The 18,784-nt window shown below is 46.8% G+C and overlaps 1 protein-coding gene across 2 annotated transcripts in view; it reads left to right on the forward strand.

The window, feature by feature from the left end:
• LOC141096338 (coagulation factor XIII B chain-like) overlaps positions 1-18,784 on the forward strand; it is a 169,930-nt gene that overhangs the window by 63,304 nt on the left and 87,842 nt on the right. Inside the window, exon 4 of one of the 2 annotated variants that reach the window (XM_073582874.1) lies at positions 8,467-8,652. The exons of the other annotated variant lie outside the window; for it this stretch is intronic. Coding sequence (XP_073438975.1) covers positions 8,467-8,652 — 186 coding nt within the window. The remainder of the gene's footprint in view (positions 1-8,466; positions 8,653-18,784) is intronic. 2 annotated transcript variants of the gene reach the window in all.

Raw genomic sequence — 18,784 nt, forward strand, 5'->3', positions numbered from 1 at the left:
GCCTGTGACATAGCGCTCTGATATTCAGTGGGCCTCACACAATCCATAAGTGTCCAGTGTCCACAAGTGTGTGCAGAAATTCAAAATCTCCCCTGTCCTATAGACACCTTGTACCTTGTTTTAGATTACTATATAGTGTGTTGGATTTTGTCTACATTTCTACCAAAAATGAGGAAGGCTGGTGGAAGAGGCCGTGGAATTGGGCGGGGGTTGGCAGGTGGTAATGATGGTGTTGGTGGTGGATCTGATGGTAGTGGCAAAAGCAAAATAGGACCGAATGCAGGAGGTGTTGAGCCTGCGTCATCGTCTGGCTCCACAAGGCCTCGAAGGCTTGCTTTTCTAGGAGTTGGCAAACCGCTTTTAAAACCAGAGCTGCAGGAAAAAGTTTTGGCTTACATTGCTGACTCAGCCTCCAGCTCTATCGCCTCCTCTTCTGAAGTTGTAAAAAGTAAAAGCACTGAGTCGTCATTGGAGGCTCATGTTCATGAACCACACCTTTCCTTGTGTCCTTCACCCCAACCAAGATTGAAGGATGACGCAGGCCATACTTCTGATTACTCCATGGAGCTGTTTTCACATACCATGCCTGGATTATCAAGTGAAATGGTGAATTACCCAGGCCAAGATGAATCTGACATGGAGTGCACTGATGCACAGCCATTGATAGATGATTCTGCTGGTACATTCACTCAGAGCACTACATTGTCCTCGCAGTGTACAGAGCCAGATTCTGACCCTGATGAGACTCAGGTGCCCCTTCCCGCACACTATACCACCATACACGGTGACACAGAGGAAGGTGCACATGACATTGAAGAGGAGGTGATGGATGACCCAGTTGTTGACCCAGCTTGGCATCCATTGGGGGAAGAGGGTGCTGCTTCCAATAGCTCAGATGAGGAGCATCCACAGCAGACATCGACATCGCAACAGCTGTTATCTGGCAGGCACGGAGCACTCCAAAGACAGGTTCCAAAAATCAAAAGAGTTGCTGGACAGCTTGTCCAGAGGGTCAAAATATCACAGCGTGCTAGGCCGCAAAATGTCTGCCAAAGTAGGAAGAGTGCAGTGTGGCACTTTTTTGAACAAAATCCTCATGATCAGGCCAAGGTTATCTGTAAGAAGTGCGCAAAGACCTTTAGCCGAGGGAAAAATCTGAAAAATTTGAATACCAGTTGCATGCTTAGACATTTAACCACCATGCACTTGCAAGCGTGGACACAACACCAAACCTCAAGTACCACACGTGCAACTGATCACAAAGAAGGTAGTCAGCAATGCTACATTGTTTCCCCCACTGTAAGCCCACCGGTCAGCACAGCAGCAAATGTTGAGGTGTCGTTGCAAGGCCACAGCAGTCAGGGAATCCCACTGTTATATCAACGAAATACTGAATCTAGGCCATCAGAAAGAACACCAACTCCATCACCATCATCAACCCTCTCTCAGTCCGCCCTGTCCACCGCTACTTCCACCATATGCAGCTCTCAAGTCCAGCTCACCCTCCCAGACACTATGAGTAGGTCAAGAAAGTACTCAGTCTCTCATCCGCGTACACTGGGTTTGAACGCCCACATTGCCAAACTAATCTCGTTTGAGATGATGCCCTATCGGTTGGTGGAAAGCGCAGCTTTCCGCGAACTCATGGCCTATGCAGTACCACGCTATGACCTACCCAGTCACCACTTCTTCTCTCGCAAAGCCATCCCAGCCCTCCACCATCATGTGAAAGACCGCATTGTCCATGCACTCAAGCAGTCAGTGAGTGGAAAGGTGCACCTCACAACTGATGCATGGTCCAGTCAGCATGGCCAGGGCCGTTACGTGTCCATCACTGCGCACTGGGTTAATGTGGTGGATGCAGGGTCCACAGGGGACAGCGGTGGTGGGACAGTGCTGCCTAGCCCATGGTATAGGAAACAGTTGGCTCCTCCTCCTCCTCCTCCTCCTCCAGAAGCGAAAGCTCGTCCACAGAGCGCAGTCGTTCGAGCACTCCATCTGCAGCTGCCAGTGTTGCACACGAGGTGTCCCCCTATCGAGCAGCTAGTGGAAAGCGAAAGCAGGCTGTGTTGCAGATGATGTGTTTGGGCGACAGACACACCGCCGAGGTGCTGACCGAGTACTTTCAGCGACAAACTGAGTCATGGCTGGGCAGTGTACATCTTGAGGCAGGCAAGGTAGTTAGTGATAACGGCCGTAATTTTGTGGCAGCTTTAGCCCTTTCAAAACTCAGCCACATACCTTGCTTGGCTCACACCTTGAACCTGGTGGTGCAGTGCTTCCTCAAAAATTATCCGGAGTTAACAGCCCTGCTCCAGAAGGTGCGAAGACTGTGCGCGCACATCCGCCGGTCGCCTGTACACTCCATTCGTATGCAGAAGCTGCAGCGATTGCTCCACCTTCCCAACCACCGCCTCCTTATCGACATTGCAACAAGGTGGAACTCCACCCTACACATGGTTGAGCGGCTGTGCGAGCAGAGGCAGGCCATAATGCATTTGTGGGAGGATACACGGCCAGGCACTTTGAGAGCAGACATGGAGTTGACAGGTGTGCAGTGGTCGAAGCTGAAAGACCTCTGTAAAGTCCTTCAGTGTTTTGAGGAATGCACACGGCTGGTAAGCGCAGACGACGCCATCCTAAGCATGAGCATCCCAGTTATGCGTCTGCTCATGCAAACTTTGACGCACCTTAAGGAGCAGGCGTCTGCAGCCAATGTTGACGAGGAGGGAATCCTTGATGACATTCAGCCATTGTCTGCTCAGGGACCTCTCCTGGACGAGGTGGAGGAAGAAGAGGAGGAGGATGATGATGGGGATGATTACTTAGGGGAGGAGGATGCATCTCGTGGGGAAAGTGAAAATGTTGGCATGGCAAGGTCTGGTACAGGGTTTGTGCGTGACTGGAGGGATGTGGATTTGCCAGAAAGTGCTCCTCCAACCAGCACTCGCAGTGCATCATTGACACCGGGAACATTGGCCCACATGTCAGATTATGCCTTGTAGATCCTAAAAAGGGACCCCCGCATTGCCAAAATGATGAACGATGACGACTACTGGTTGGCCAGCATCCTGGATCCACGCTATAAAGGCAAATTACAAAACATCATGCCACAGGAGAACCTTGACCTAATATTGGCTAATAAACAAGCAACTCTGGTAAATCGGTTGCTTGAGGCATTCCCAGCACACAGCAGCGGTGATGGTTCTCCCACGAGCCATACGGGCCGGGGGCAGCTTGGCAGAGGTGTTCGTGGTGCACACAGCAGAAGTGGCGTTGGAGACAGGGGTTTCATGACAATGTTGTGGACTGATTTTTCAAGTACCGCTCACACAACTGGTAATACTGCATCGATGGAAAGTGACAGGAGACAGCAGTTGTCAACTATGGTTACAAACTACTTTTCCTCCCATATCGATGTTCTCCCACACAGGTCATTCCGCTTTGACTATTGGACCGCTAAACTGGACACCTGGCCTGAATTGGCACAATATGCCTTACAGGAGCTCGCTTGCCGAGCTGCAAGTGTGCTATCGGAAAGAGTCTTCAGTGCAGCTGGATCAATCCTGACAGAAAAAAGGACCCGTCTGTCAACCCAAAATGTGGATGATCTAACCTTCATTAAAATGAACCATGCATGGGTTTCCAAGGATTTTGTCCCACCTTCCCCTGATGACACATAGGGTGACAGAAAAATGGCTTGCTTTGGTCCACCACTTCCTGGGACTTGACCTATTTCGCCTTTTGCATCAGCTGAATGTCCAACATCAACATATGCCACTTTCTAAAACTCCCTAACTGTGCTGCCTCCCCCCCCCCATGGCCGGAGTCACCACCTAGCGCACGACACCGTGCGAGTGCCGTTGCCCTGGACAGGTGGGTAGGCCGACTCTTGGGCGCGGGCACTGGCACAGGGTCCCTCATAGTGCAATCAAGTGTCTCTGACGGTGGTGGTGCACACCCGCCGTCAGACACACTGCCGTACTATGAGAGGCCCAGTGCCAGTACCGACGCCCACGAGTGGGCCCCCCTTGCTTGGGCAGGGCCCCAGCATTTGCAATCTTTACCTCTCCCTGCTCCTCCGCTGTGTAGTCTGGGCCGTCAAATCCATACTGTGCCTGACACCGTCTGAGCCTGCCTCCTGATGTATAGACATATATTTTGAATGTGTATACTATGCTATCCATACATGTTATCCGGGGATACGGTACCCTTTCTCACCTTTGTGCAATCACGTGCAATCCATACTGGGCCTAACACCGTCTGAGCCTGCCTCCTGATGTATAGACATATATTTTGAATGTGTACACTATGCTATCCATACATGTTATCCGGGGATACGGTACCCTTTTCACCTTTGTGCAATCACGTGTAATCCATACTGGGCCTGAGAACGGCTGGCAAGCTACAGCACCTGTGGTTTGCACATGTAAGTTTTTCATTTTTTCAGGAATGACGGTTAGGCCTAATTCCGGAACTGCGGTTGACCTGCACTTACTGGGAAATCATCGTTCGCGGGTAATAATTGTAATCACAGATCCCCATCACTAACGTTGTTCAGCGGGTTATCTGCACCTGTAAGCGACAAACGCTGGCCTTTTCAGTGTAGCGCACATGCAGCCACGGACATGTAAGGGCATGACACACCAGTTATTGGCCAATCTCATGTGCCAGAGCCTCACGTGTCCCTCTAGTAAGCCGGACTCGGACCGCGGGGCATGACGGAGTCTCGTTCGTTAACGGAATTAAGCTTGCAATGTGTGCATCTTTTCTGTAGCTGGCATGGTTGAGGTTTCCCAGGTGGAGTCGAATTAAACCGTAGGCTCCACTCCTGGTGGTGCCCTTCTGGACATTCCTTTAAGGTTCAGCTTTGCAACCATACTGCCCACGTAAAACAAACACTTTGCCTTCATGAACGCTTTTTGGAGGGTCATGACTCGTGGGAATAACGCCGCCCAATCAATTAACCTGCTAGAGAGATCCTTCGTTGCTCCCAAGCATGACATCACACTCCCTAGGAGGAAGGTAATGCCACTGTGGCGACCGTACTCCTGGGGGCGACACAAGTGCACTGATGCCCAGTCACTGCTCGATGAATCTGCTGGTACATTGACCCAGACCACTACATTCCCCTCGCATGCTACACGGCCTGAATCTGACCCTGATGAAACTCAGGTTACCCTTCCCATATACAGTTCCATCTTACACGGTGACAAAGAGGAAGCTGCAGATGAAAGTGCAGGTTCGGCCCACCCGCCATCAGACACACCACCGTACTATCAGGGGCCCTGTGCCAGTGCCGTCGCCAACGAGTGGGCCCCCCCTGCTTGCTCAGGATCACAGCACTTGCAAGGTTGAAATACTGTGCAGTGAGATGAAAGATGGGAACGACGAGGAGTCCAGACTAGTACAGGTTTTCCCTAGCGAGGAGACTTATTTCATTGTTTTCAATGTTGGGACAGCAATTTTTGGGGAGCACTATACTCTGGAGAATGATAGATGGGGCCCACCATACACTGGAACATTCCAAAGGTGGACATCAGACACTGGAGCAGCATTTACAGGGCCCATTATACACTAGAGCATTAGAAATGGGGCCTATTATGTTTGGAGCATTATTTGGGCCCATAAGACAGTGGAGCTTCATCCATGAGGACCAACATATACTGTAGCATTATGTGGAGCTCATCATATACTGTTTCAAACATTATATGGGACCAATGATTCTGTATGGAGAAATAGATGGGCCTTGTCATGAGATGTAAAAAGTGAAGTATTTTTCATTGTACGATACTGCTATTTCTCTGCCGTATCGGAGCATGATGAGTTGTGGTATGTGTTAAAGGGGCGCTCTTTCGCCCAGGGCACATGAAAACCAGGAGCCAGCCCTACCCCCCCACAACTTTAGCCAAATAACCCCCATTTTCCAGTGCGTAACTTGTATTATGAAGTTAATTAAGGTTGACAAGCTTAAGTAAGAAGAATTGATGCTTTTGGCATTCAAATGGGCACTGTAGGTGTGTTTCCTGTCCTCCTCTCACTGCCGACTTTTATTCCCCATTGACTTACATTGGGTTTCGTGTTTCGGGCCGACCCCGACTTTTCCCTATAGTCGGCCTATCTTGCTCGACCCGACTTTTGGAAAAGTCGGATTTCACGAAACGAAACTCGACCCTAAAAAAACAAAAGTCGCTCAACTCTAGTCATGAGATGTAAGAAGTGAAGTATTTTTCATTGTACTATACCGCTATTTCTCTGCCGTATCAGAGGATCATGAATTGTGGCATGTGTTAAAGGAGTCCATTGACACTCTTTGGCCCTGGGCCCACGAAAATCTGGAGCCAGCCCTACCCCCCCACAACTTTAGCCAAATAACCCCCAGTTTTCAATGTCTAACTATTATTATAAAGTAAATTAAGGTTGACAAGCTTAAGTAATAAGAATTGATGTTTTTGGCATTAAAATGGGCACTGTAGGTGTGTTTCCTGTCCTCCACTCACTGCCGACTTTTCTTCCCCATTGACTTGCATTGGGTTTCGTGTTTCAGTCGGCCTTTGACTTTTCATGATAATCGGCTGATTGCGTTCGACCCGACTTTTGCGAAAGTTGGGTTTCATGAAACCCGATTCGACCCGAAAAAAGGCAAAGTCGCTCATCTCTAGTTGGCAATACTCACGCCTAAGTAGCAGAAGATATATTTCAATAATTGGAACATTTGAGCTGAAACTATTTCTCATTGCATCACAGTGTAACAGAAATCCAGCTTAACACAACTCCATAGGGAGAAGTAAATCCTTGGTATTGCAGATACAGGTAAAATGTTTTATGTAGTAGAACTGGTACACACGCAGAAGGGGGACAGCAAGGAATGATGTGCAGCCTACAGCTTTGAGAAAGAACAGATGGGTGTGCATTGACCATAGACTGAGTGCTTGGACACACTGTCCGAATTCTGCATGGGCACTATCTATAATAATAAATGCCCTAAGCAGCTTCCGGTTGTAACAACTTCCGACCAGTTGTAACCCGTGACTTCATCGCACACCTCTTTCCATGTTAACCCTCAACACACCACTCCTCTCACCTTTCACCATCTCCACTCACGTCCACTCACTCTTTCACTCCACATACGACCCCTTCTCTCTCTCCGTCTCTCATACTCACGCCGTCATCACCGCTGATCCACGATCCCCGACATCTACTTCCGCCGGCGCCATCCTGGATCCAGACGTCCTCCACGCCGGCGACATGTTCTTGCGGCGACGCCATCTTTAGTATCGCGAAATCCCGCGATACTAAAGATGGCGTCGCCGCAAGAACATGTCGCCGGCGTGGAGGCCGTCGGGATCCAAAATGGCGTCGGCGAAATCTCGCGAGATTTCGCCGACGCCATTTTGGATCCCGACGGCCTCCACGCCGGCGACATGTTCTTGAGGCGACGCCATTTTGGATGGGTGAAATCCCGCGATACTCAAGATGGCGTCGCCGCAAGAACATGTCGCCGGCGTGGAGGACGTCTGGATCCAGGATGGCGCTGGCGGAAGAAGATGTCGGGGATCATGGATCAGCGGTGATGACGGCGTGAGTATGAGAGACGGAGTGAGAGAAAGGGTCGTATGTGGAGTGAAAGAGGGGGGGACGTGAGTGGAGATGGTGAAAGGTGAGAGGAGTGTGTGTTGAGGAGGTGTGTGTGTTGAGGGTTAACATGGCAAGAGGTGTGTCACTATCCTCCCGATGCGATAGCATCGGGCCTTAATCTAGTTTATGAATAAATATAATCACTGATTTTAACTATATTATTGGGAGGTATGGATTTACTTCTCTCTTGCATTTCCGAGACTGAAGAACCTAAGCCAAGGGTTACCATAGGGTTTTCAGTACCAACAACACTTAATCTCATCTGAGCAGTTCAATTTGACACTTTATATGCAAATTGCCTCTTCAGAGAGGAAGAGGACTTGACCTCTATAGTGCCACCTGTTGGTAGTAGCAATCCTACAAGTCACAATCAACCCTTTAACAAGTCTTGTAATATGACTTAGGATAAAAACCAAATCAGAATCTCAATTTGCAGACACGATGTTTTGGGCTATTGACTCTCGTCAGTGCAAAGTATGAGAACTGATTTGGCTAGGTGAGAGGCTCTGGACTGAGGTCTAAGGAGTAAGGTTTCTCCTTGTGGAGAGTGACATACCAGCTCTGGCTTGTCAGGGTAAAGAGGCTTATTCGCCGTGCAATGCTCCTCTGGGAAAATAATATGCAAATTGTCTCTTCAGAGAGGAAAAGGACTTGAACTCTATAGCGCCACCTGTTTGCTACTACCAACAGGAGAAAGACTGCTGGCCCATTTCTTCTATTTTACATATATAAAGATTTATAATAAAAAAATTTCATAGGAGTGTTTTTTAAGGACTTTAGTATCAGGCAGATATGATCAGTGCTCATTTATTTTATGTCATGTTGCAGCTTCTGGTGAAAGAGCAAAGTGTCCACCCCCACCACAACCTATGAATATACAGGTCATAAAGCACAAAAATGACTACTTCAGTGGAGACAAAGAAACTATAAAGTGCAAACCTGGCTTCCAGTTTTATGGGACACAATTTGTAACTTGTGAAAATGGGCGATGGACATCACCACCTCAATGTGTTAGTAAGTTCTGAACTTATGTATTCTAATAGAATTTATTTCATAAAAAGCCTTTTTGGTTCAACCTATTCTGGCATCAAAGACTGTGAGATTTGGCAACAATTTTCTAAATTATCTATGAAATAGGACAATCTATTGCTTCTACCTAAAAAAAGAAAGGTATGTTATATAATGGTCACACTAGGAGAGAACATATAACTGCGATTCAGTGACAAGAAGAGAATTATAGAGAAGTAAATAGCAGAAATGGTATGTTTGAATAAGGAAAAATATCCAATATAATTACCATCAGATTCTCACACCAATGTAATCTTTATGTCATATACTTTAAGGGGAATGTATTGTGAGAGTTGCATGCGCCAGGTGTTGTGCTGCGACATTAAGCACGAGATCCATGGGTTGAAAATAGTTTAAACGTCAAACCTACACTGAAGTAGGAACTCCTGCAGGTAATTACAATTGGGGATCTTCTGGAAGGCAGCCACCAAGTTTAGGATTTGTATGCTCAGCTGTTAAGAAGTATACTTCCTGAGGCAAGGGCTTCCTCTGTTTAAAATCATTATCTGAGAAACTCTGGAGCCAGTGGTCAGTGATATATATATATATATATATATATATAACTTATTTTTTTTTTTTTTCGGTGTTGTGGTAAAATAATGAACATAAAAAATTGACTAACATCACTATAAGGCCATCCTAACACCTCTAACTCAATATCGAAAAGCTGGATGATGCTATCCATGCCATGTTTCACCTCTATAAAAAGGTAAAATCATGACAGGAAACATGACAACAATATCTCCCACATGGGACCTCCTGGAAGTTGGAGATCTAATAATATTCTAAAGACCTAGCACATCCCATGACCAATCCCCAATATGAGCGCACCAAGAGGAGGTATGTGGGCCTAACCTTGATCTAATAAAAATAAGAGTTTAGTTTTTTGTCATTTGTTAGTCCTAAAAGACACAGTGCTCTGTGCTTCTGTCCATTGCTTGGAGTGCTTCACTCTGCTAAGCTTTGAGCCATTTCCGTGACACAGGTTTAGTACTTTTTCTTTTGTTATCCTTTTTATGTGATTTGTATAGACAGTATTGTTTTGTTCATATTTTGTAACTTTGCATATTTTTATAAACACTGCTTATTTTTCCAGATTAAATAAATAAAATGTAATAGCTGTGTTCCTCTTACTCTGTAAACTGCACCTTAAAGCCATATGCTACCTGTCAGGTATCCAATTGGCCTGTATAAACGATTGGTGGTGGCAGCTAGTCTTTTTCGTGTGTTATTGGGAAGCTTGGCAGTGACTGTACCGAAGTGTTAGGCGTCGAGTTTCCCCCTCTGCACAGGGGGAATCTCAAGCCATGTCCTCTGTGGTCTCTCATTCCTCTGCAGCTGCAGAGATTCCTGCTCAGCAGAGATTCCTGCTCAGCAGAGACGTTGCTCCAGGCGTCTTGCCCAGGCTGATGCTAGGCGTCTGGTTGCTCCTTCTGGCTCTGCTATAACTCCATGCTTGAGTCAGCAGCAAGCAGCAAGTAGACGCTTCTGGGACTAAGTCCTGTCTTTTGGGTACTGAGCATGCCCATAGGATGACCTCTCATTGGAGGTCGGAGGTCACATGCGCAGTTCCCGTTCCTGCTCGGATTGGTCCACTACTGGGAAGGTCCCGGAAGGACACCGCTATAAAATAGTCACATGGCCGCTCGGCCATTCACTAGTATAGACTCTAATGGTTAGTTGTGTGTGTGATGATGGATGCTTGAGACTGGTGACTGACTCATTAAGAAACCCCTACCCTTGGTTGTGTTTATGTTCAGGGTTTATGTTGAGAGTCAGCGCCGTGTAGTGGTACTGCCTAGCGCTGCAGTGTCCCAGGCTCCTCTCACAATGTAACGCCAGAGTGTGCCATCCAGCACGAGGCACATTGTACCGCACACTGCAGCATCCGTCAGTGTGGCCCCGTGCGCTGATAGAGCGCTTTCCAGTTAAGCGTAAGCTGGTTAGTGGCGTCCGCCAGTGCGGCGCTGCATGCACCAGTAGCGGTGCTACCTTTCTTTATTCAGTCCTGGCATCGCAGTTGCGGTGTCGAACACTAGTGGGACTAGAGGGACTCCAACCCTGTGTCCTTGGGGCAGAGTCCTGTGTCCCTTTACTAGCGCTCACCCTGCCGAGCCCTGTGAAGTTAACAGGCTCCAGCGTTGGCTTCTGCAGCTCTGTGCAGTAACAGAGTTCGCTCCTGTGCACACTGGGTCTGTGATTATCCCGCCGGTGCAAAATAGGATCTTATCTGGTGGACTTTATAATTAGTGCTCAGATTATACTAACCTGATTGATCCTTTGAAAAAGCGATAAATGTATAGTTGGGATATCAGCTGAAGCAGATCCATGGGTCAGCAAGTTACCATATCAGAATCTGTGGGTATTTATCCACATTGCTGAATAATGACCTAAAACAAAGTGGAGGGCACCGCTGTGAGGGATCACCAATTACATGCTAGAAAACTGCAACATGAACCAAAAAAAAGGCATGTAAAATCAGGGATCACCAGTAAAGTAAATGTAAATACCAAATTATTAAACATTTTATTAAGACATCAAGAACGCACAACACACAGTGCATGTAAAAACAATTAAAACCGCATAAATGCGACCATTGAAGACATACCCAAAAAGGGTAAGTACCTCTGCACAGACCCCACAAAATGCAAATACAATACAAATGAAAAAAATATATTCAAAATAGCAATTACAATAATGCTCTCAATGTCACATATAGAAAGGACCAATACAAAACACCCAACACCTATGGTTGTTATAGGAAAGAGGATGGCTGATAGCGTTGTCTGGGTACTAGAGCCTACCTGCCGGAAGGCAAGATAGTACAAATACCATTGATGAACAAATACAGGTAGCATATATTAGATGAATAAACCAATAAATGCAATAGCAGTTCATACAATGAACATACACATACCAAATAAATGAGTGGATGTTAATAGAAACAATAAGAAACTGCTGCTGCAATAAAGGCAAACAAAGGATCAAAAAAAGCCCAGAAGCAAACCGCCCCCAACATGGAACCTACTGAAGGCACAATAATGCCAACGTGAGTAGACTTTATCCTGCATGAGGTGAGGGTGGAGTGGCGTGGGGAGAGGCAGAGGCACAGAGAACGCCCGACGCGTTACGCCAGAACAACCGGCTTCATCAGGAGCGGTGACATGTTGTGAGTAAGTGATGTATAAATACCTAAATCATATATCCAGAAAGCGGGAACAGGTGTGAGTCAGAAGAGCTCCAAAGGATGCGGACACAAGCCGGTGCACGAGCACCGGAAATGATGTAGCAGACTTGCACAGCCACAGTGTGCCAAAGTGCAGTCAAAATGATAGTGTACAAAGATGGCGTCCAAAGACTCCATTGCGCATGTCCAAGGTAGCGCAGCTTCCGAAAACACCAAAAATGGTGTGACAGGCTTGCGCAGCCGCAGTATGCCAGAATGCAATCAAATTGATGGTGTACAAAGATGGGGTACAAAGACTCTATTGCGCATGTCCAAAATAGCGCAACTTCCGAAAGCGGGCGGCGGTGCTGGTGTGCACAAACACACTGCGTCGCCCACATAGTAACAGGAAGTAGGAACCATGTTGATGTAAATATCACAAGGATATGGTAATAGACAACAATGCCGTCAAATAAATATAACGCATGCGCTAAAGGGCATTTCTGCCAAAAACACAAGGTTGTTTTGATCCCTTCGGGCATGCTAGTGCTCCCACATCAATAATAGAGTGGGTAGCTATATAGGTACATATATCTTCCCAGCAAAAACCCATATGTGCCCAAAAGCAATGCAAACATTGTACATAGCAAAAAATCCAAATACACTGAGTGGGTAGCTGCTACATAGCATCACCTTTTACCAAATGATTGAACACCCCATCCTATATTTAATTTGACAGACCAACAGGACTGTTTCTTTTATTAAATAAAACAAAAAAAAAACATGGTTTTTTAAGCAGATCAAATGGATTCATCTGCAAAGAAAGATCAAAAATTTGTATATATATGCTCTCTATATTTTATTTTAATTTAACCATTAACCATCCACTAGACATATGGGCAAACATTAAAAATTTGTCCCAACAATATAGGTACACACTGAGAGACATTATAGCTAGAGTCACAAGACGCCCACAGGGTAGCTTTGAGGTGTAACATGCTTATTACTGGCAGACCTTAATATAAAGAGCAATCTCAGAAGAACGGACAGTTGTATGGTAAATAAACAAAAAAAGCAAGAAAAGCAAAAAAAGGGGGGGGGAAGGGGTAAAACCCCAAAAAAGGCAACTGAATAGCCCCAACAGACCACAAAACAACCCCAACAAAGGACCAGTGGTCCTAAAAGTCCAAAAGAAGATCCAAAAATAACAGATCTTGACACGAGTAAAAGTTACTCCTGTTGTAGGTTGATGACTTCCATTAGGTGGTTATAAATCCAGCATACATTATCACAAACAGGAGGGTTCATCTAGAAGCCAAATACTTGATCGCAGAGGATCAGGTTCTAGGCCTAAGATCCACCTATAGTCAGGTATTAGCCCGAGTCTAGGACAATTCCAGCCAAACGGATACAGGTACCAGATCTGTGTAGAAGGTTCAAATATCTTCATATACCATAGGGAGCCACATTGAGAGGATGTCATAAACACCGGTAGAGCCAAAAGCGCCAAGATGGAGCGGGACTGTTAAAGAAGGAGAAAAGAACAATAAATGGCTGAAGCCAAAAAAGACTGTATGAAAGTAGCCCCAGGAGTAGATCATAATTGTTTATAAAACCCTGTAAAGAGTAGTTCTTCATTGAGACCATTGGGGGAAAGACTGCCCAGATCATGAATCCATTTGGATTCACATCTGAGAAGCTTCAAGCCTACATCGCCCCCTCTGATGTTCATTGACACCTCTTCCAAACCCATTGCCCTTAATCCTGTGGAGCGCCCATGATGTTTTTCTAAAAAGTGCGCTGCCACTGGCGTGATGTGTTTACCTTTTTCTTGATCTCTGTTGGCGGTGGAAATATTAGATAGGTGTTGCTGTAGTCTCCTTCTGAGTTCTTGAGTTGTCTGTCCCACGTATACTTTTGGACAACTACAGATGAGTGCATAAACTAGGTTGCGTGACTTGCAATTGAAATATGCCCTTTTAGGTACAATCTGAAAAGGATAGATAGACACTGAAATACCGTTTTGAGCAACCATGTGCTGACAAACATTACAGTCACCGCAGGGGTACGTTCCAAATAACCTAACACCCCTATTAAGTCTAACCGTGGGGCGTACGTAGTGGCTATGGCATAACCGGTCCTTAAGATTGCGCGCCCGCCGTGCTACTAGAGTGGGAGATTCAGAAATATGTGGGACCAGTTTGGCTTCGCTTAGTAAAATGCCCCAACTCTGCCCAAGAATTTTTCGAACATCATGCCACTGATTATTATAAGTAGTCACTATACCTAAGGGTCTGGAAGACTCGCATGGTTTTTGGTTCATGTCACATTGCTGAATAAGATGTAGATCCAGATGTGATGAAGTGAAAGATGGTGGTTTATTCAGCGCGTTTCGAAATATATAGTTACTTCTTCATGAGGAAATGACCACATGTATCTAGACTAATAATATTTAGAGGAACTAATACAGTGTCCTATTTAGTAATGGAAATGTATTCATAAAAATTGAATGCTATAAGGATGATTCATATGGGATCCAATATTTTTTTTTTTTTTTGCACACCCATAGACTCCAATATGTGAGTGGGTCGCCCTCCCAGGGCTGTGGGGTACTCGGTACCGGGCCGGTATCAGCGGGATGTGTCACAGCAGCAGTGACCCGATCCGTGGCCCTGGGCGCCCAAGTAATGGGGGAATTGAAATGGTGTAATGTAGTTGATTAAAGGAATAGTTCGTGACGCCACCTGTGGTATTCGGCAAGTGAGATGTTAAGCCAACGCTGCATGCAGATCCTCTGGGAGTGGTGGTGTGTTGCAGCCCAGATGGTGAAGCTCCCCACAAGTGGAGCTGTAGTCCCAGGGCAGTGTAGATGTAGGGGTAGAAGAGAGGCAGAGGCGGTGTAGAAGCTGGTACCCCTATGTGGTGGTACAGGGTGGGTTAGCGCAGGAATAATTGGAGGACACCAGGGCATGTAGTTCCAAAGCTTTACTCACAGCCTGTAGTACACACAGGTGCGTGCCTCCGTGCTGTGTCCTCCGGGTCAGGGACTCAGTCAACCTCCAGGTCAGATGGAATGCTCCCTTCCAACACTTCGCCAACATGTGCCTTTCTGAACGTCTCCTCTTATAGCGCCTTTGGTGTGAAGTACTCCTAGTACTGAGTTACACTGGAGTTCCTCCTGACAGATGTTCCCAAGAACTATACTTGTACGGCAGAGAGTTGTAGCCTGCTTTGGGGACTCCTCACTCCTAAGTCCCAGCTCACTATCCAAGTTGCTATTGTGCCCTCAAGTCTTAGATGGGAGTAGTGCATTTACAGCTCACTACTCCAACAGTGTCTGCTGTAGGACCATTAGTATCAATACAACCTCGGGGACCGGGCCCCGGCTTTCCGCTTAGAACTTCTAGGCAGGGTTCTCTCCTAACCCACGTCCACTGTTCCCTTTTACTCCTACGTTCCGTACTAGTCTCTCCTTCTTATGGAAGATCAGGTTTCTGTTCAATGTCTTTCTCCTTCTTTCCTTTCCCGTGCCAGCAGACCCAGGCCACTGAGATCTGCTGCAGCACCTCCTTCCTCCATCCCTCTCCCAGGGATCTTCTCTCCTCTGACTCTGAACTGAACGGCACTAAACTGAAATCCTAAACCTTCCCGCTCTTTTATGTATTCTAACTCCACCCGCCTCCCAGCACATTTCGTGTTCCAAGCTGGGAGCCACCAAAGGTGCTCTGCTACACTCCAAGCAGGGAGCCGCAATGTGGCTTTGCTGAACTACTGTGTTGTGTGGGATGCAAGTGTTGGAGCGTGGTCAGGAGCCTCCAACCTACCTGGATGGTGGGGTACCACACCTCAGGAGGAGGTGCAGTACCTCTGTGGCAACTGAATCCTCAGGGGCGCCACATGAGTCTCATCTGAAATACAGAAGACACTGCTGCGTGCTTTGAGCTTTTTCACACAGACATTTTTAAACTGTAATCTAAATAGCTGAATTGCACAACACTGCTATCAGTGCTGTCTGCGTGAGGTCGGGTTTATTTCTTTCACGGACAGCACTTGGACCGAAAATACAGTTGCGTGAATGTAGTCTGAATACTTGTTTCAATAAAGCTAGTCATAAGAAAGAACAGCAGTTGATCAAGCAATAAGTAAATTGGGAGAATTTGAAAAAAAAGTTGTTCACCCACCCCTGCTCCACATGCATAGATCCACATCACATGTGGGGCAGGAGGAGACAGGCATGGAAGGGGGGGTGGGATGTTTATTGGTGAAGTGGATGTGATAAGCTACAGACCACAGAGTGGAGTACTGTGGGGGGCTTAACAGGTACCTCTCCTAGACAGGACATATAAAAGCACAAGCTGGGTACAAAGTGGGAGGCAAGAGTTAACCCTCACATACAAAGGTGAGGAAGCAGCAGAGTACAAAGTGGGGCAGAAAAACAGTTTGGGGAGCACACAATATATCCCATCTGAAGGATGCATGCAGTGGAAGTGGTGGGATGAGGTCACTTCACTGTTGGACCCTGTATTCTGAAGGACTACTCAGCCCCAGTGTTTTATTTCCCGTCAGCTGCCAGGAAGATCCAGGGAGAAGCAGTGGCTACTAATTAGCTACTCTCCCAGCTTTTATTTCACAGTTAGGCTGAGTTCACATGTGGCGTTTTTTTCTCGTTTCCGCGGCGGTTTTAACCACGCGATTTTGCTGCGAAAACGCGAAAAATAAGCATCCCATGCATTCCTATGGGATTCCGCAATGCTGTGCTAATGCTGCGGTTTTTACCACGGCGGAATCGCTTTGCGGTAAAAAACGCAGCATGCTCATTAATTTCACGGAATCGCGGCGATCCCACACCCATAGGAATGCATTGTTCTGCTTTCTTTCCGCATGTGGCTGTGCACACCATGCGAAAAGTAAGCAGAACATTTGCGGATGGTACCCACGGTCCGGAGGAGAGGAGACTGTCCTCTGGGCTTTGGGTACCATATCCCTGTAAAAAATAGAATTTAAAATAAAAAATATTGTTATTCTCACCTTGCGACGTCCCGCACAGCCTTCCCGCCTCTCTCCACGCTCCCGGTCCCAGTAAGCCTTTGCGAGCAATGACGTCCGTTCTCGCGGGATCGCGAAGTCTAGCGGTCATTCGCGTGACGTCATCGCGAATGACCGCGGTAATTGTCTCAAAGGATTACTGGGACCGGGAGCGTGGAGAGAGGCGGGAAGGCTGCACGGGACGTCGGAAGGTGAGAATAGCAATATATTTTTTTTTATTATTATTTTTTACATTCTATCTTTTACTATTGATACCGCATAGGCGGCCTCAATAGTAAAAAGTTGGTCACATTCGTCAAACACTATGTTTAACGAGTGTGACCAACCTGTCAATCAGTTCTCCAAGCGATGCTCCAGATCGCTTGGAAAACGCTAGCAATTCTGCAAGCTAATTACGCTTGCAAAATGTTAGTTTTTCCACGGGAAAATCACGAGAATTTAAAATGCGATTTTCCCGCGGAATGGAATTCCGTAATTCTCACGGTAATTTCCGCAAGAGTTCCGCTACGTGTGAACCCAGCCTTAGGGTGCCGTCACACTAAACGATGCACCAGCGATCCCGACAATGATACGACCTTGCCAGGATCGCTGGTGCCTCGCTACATGATCGCTGGTGAGCTGTCAAACAGGCAGATTTCACCAGCGATCAGGACCAGCGAGGATGCTGGGATCCAAGGTAAATATCGGGTAACTAAGCACGCGTCACTTAGGCTGGTTTCACATTTGCGTTTTTTAGCGCTGGAAAAAAACGCACACCTGCGCATGCGTTTTTTCCCCTATATTTAACATGGGTGCGCATACCTGCGCACTGGTCAGCGCATGCATGCGATTTTCATGCGCTGCGTTTTTTTGGGGTGTGCGTTGGGATTTTCCAGACGCAGCATGTTGCATTTTTTGGCCCTGCAAAAAAGCGCATGCGCACATATGCGCACGTTTTGCGCTAAAAATGGCCATTATAGCCTATGGATGCGCATATGTGCGCACTGGCATGCTCATGTATGCGTTTTTTTGCATATGCGTTTTTTTTTTAAACCATGGAATTTAGGGGTTTGGGTTAGAGTTAGGGTTAGTTAAGGGGGTTTAGGGTTAGGGTTATGGTCAGGGTCAGGGTTAGGGTTAGGGTTAGGGTCAGGGTTAGGGTTAAGTATGGTTTTGTTAAGGATTAGGGTCATGGTTAGGGTCAGGATTAGGGTTAAGTATGGTTTTGTTAAGGGTTAGGGTCAGGGTTAGGGTTAGGGTTAGGGTCAGGGTTAGGGTCAGGATTAGGGTTAAGTATGGTTTTGTTAAGGATTAGGGTCAGGGTTAGGGTCAGGATTAGGGTTAAGTATGGTTTTGTTAAGGGTTAGGGTTAGGGTCAGGGTTAGGGTTAGGGTTAGGGTTAGGGTCAGGGTTAGGGTTAGGGTTAGGGTTAGGGTTAGGGTCAGGGTTAGGGTCAGGATTAGGGTTAAGTATGGTTTTGTTAAGGATTAGGGTCAGGGTTAGGGTCAGGATTAGGGTTAAGTATGGTTTTGTTAAGGGTTAGGGTCAGGGTTAGGGTTAGGGTTAGGGTCAGGGTTAGGGTCAGGATTAGGGTTAAGTATGGTTTGGTTAAGGGTTAGGGTCAGGGTTAGGGTTAGGGTTAGGGTTAGGGTTAGTTAGGGTTTAGGGTTTGGGTTAGGGTTAAGTATGATTTGGTTAAGGGTTAGGGTCAGGGTTAGGGTTAGGGTTAGGGTCAGGGTTAGGGTTAGGGTTAGGGTCAGGGTTAGGGTTAGTAAAGTCATGGTTTGGGTAGTGTGAGGGGCCACCTAAAAATGTTGGAAAAAAACGCAAACGCGGTAAAAACGCGCTAAAAACGCATAAAAACGCATAAAAACGCTGCGTTTTTTT

Source organism: Dendrobates tinctorius, unplaced genomic scaffold (assembly GCF_039654945.1).
Source record: "Dendrobates tinctorius isolate UK_male_01 unplaced genomic scaffold, ASM3965494v1 ptg000074l, whole genome shotgun sequence".
Lineage (NCBI taxonomy): Eukaryota > Metazoa > Chordata > Amphibia > Anura > Dendrobatidae > Dendrobates > Dendrobates tinctorius.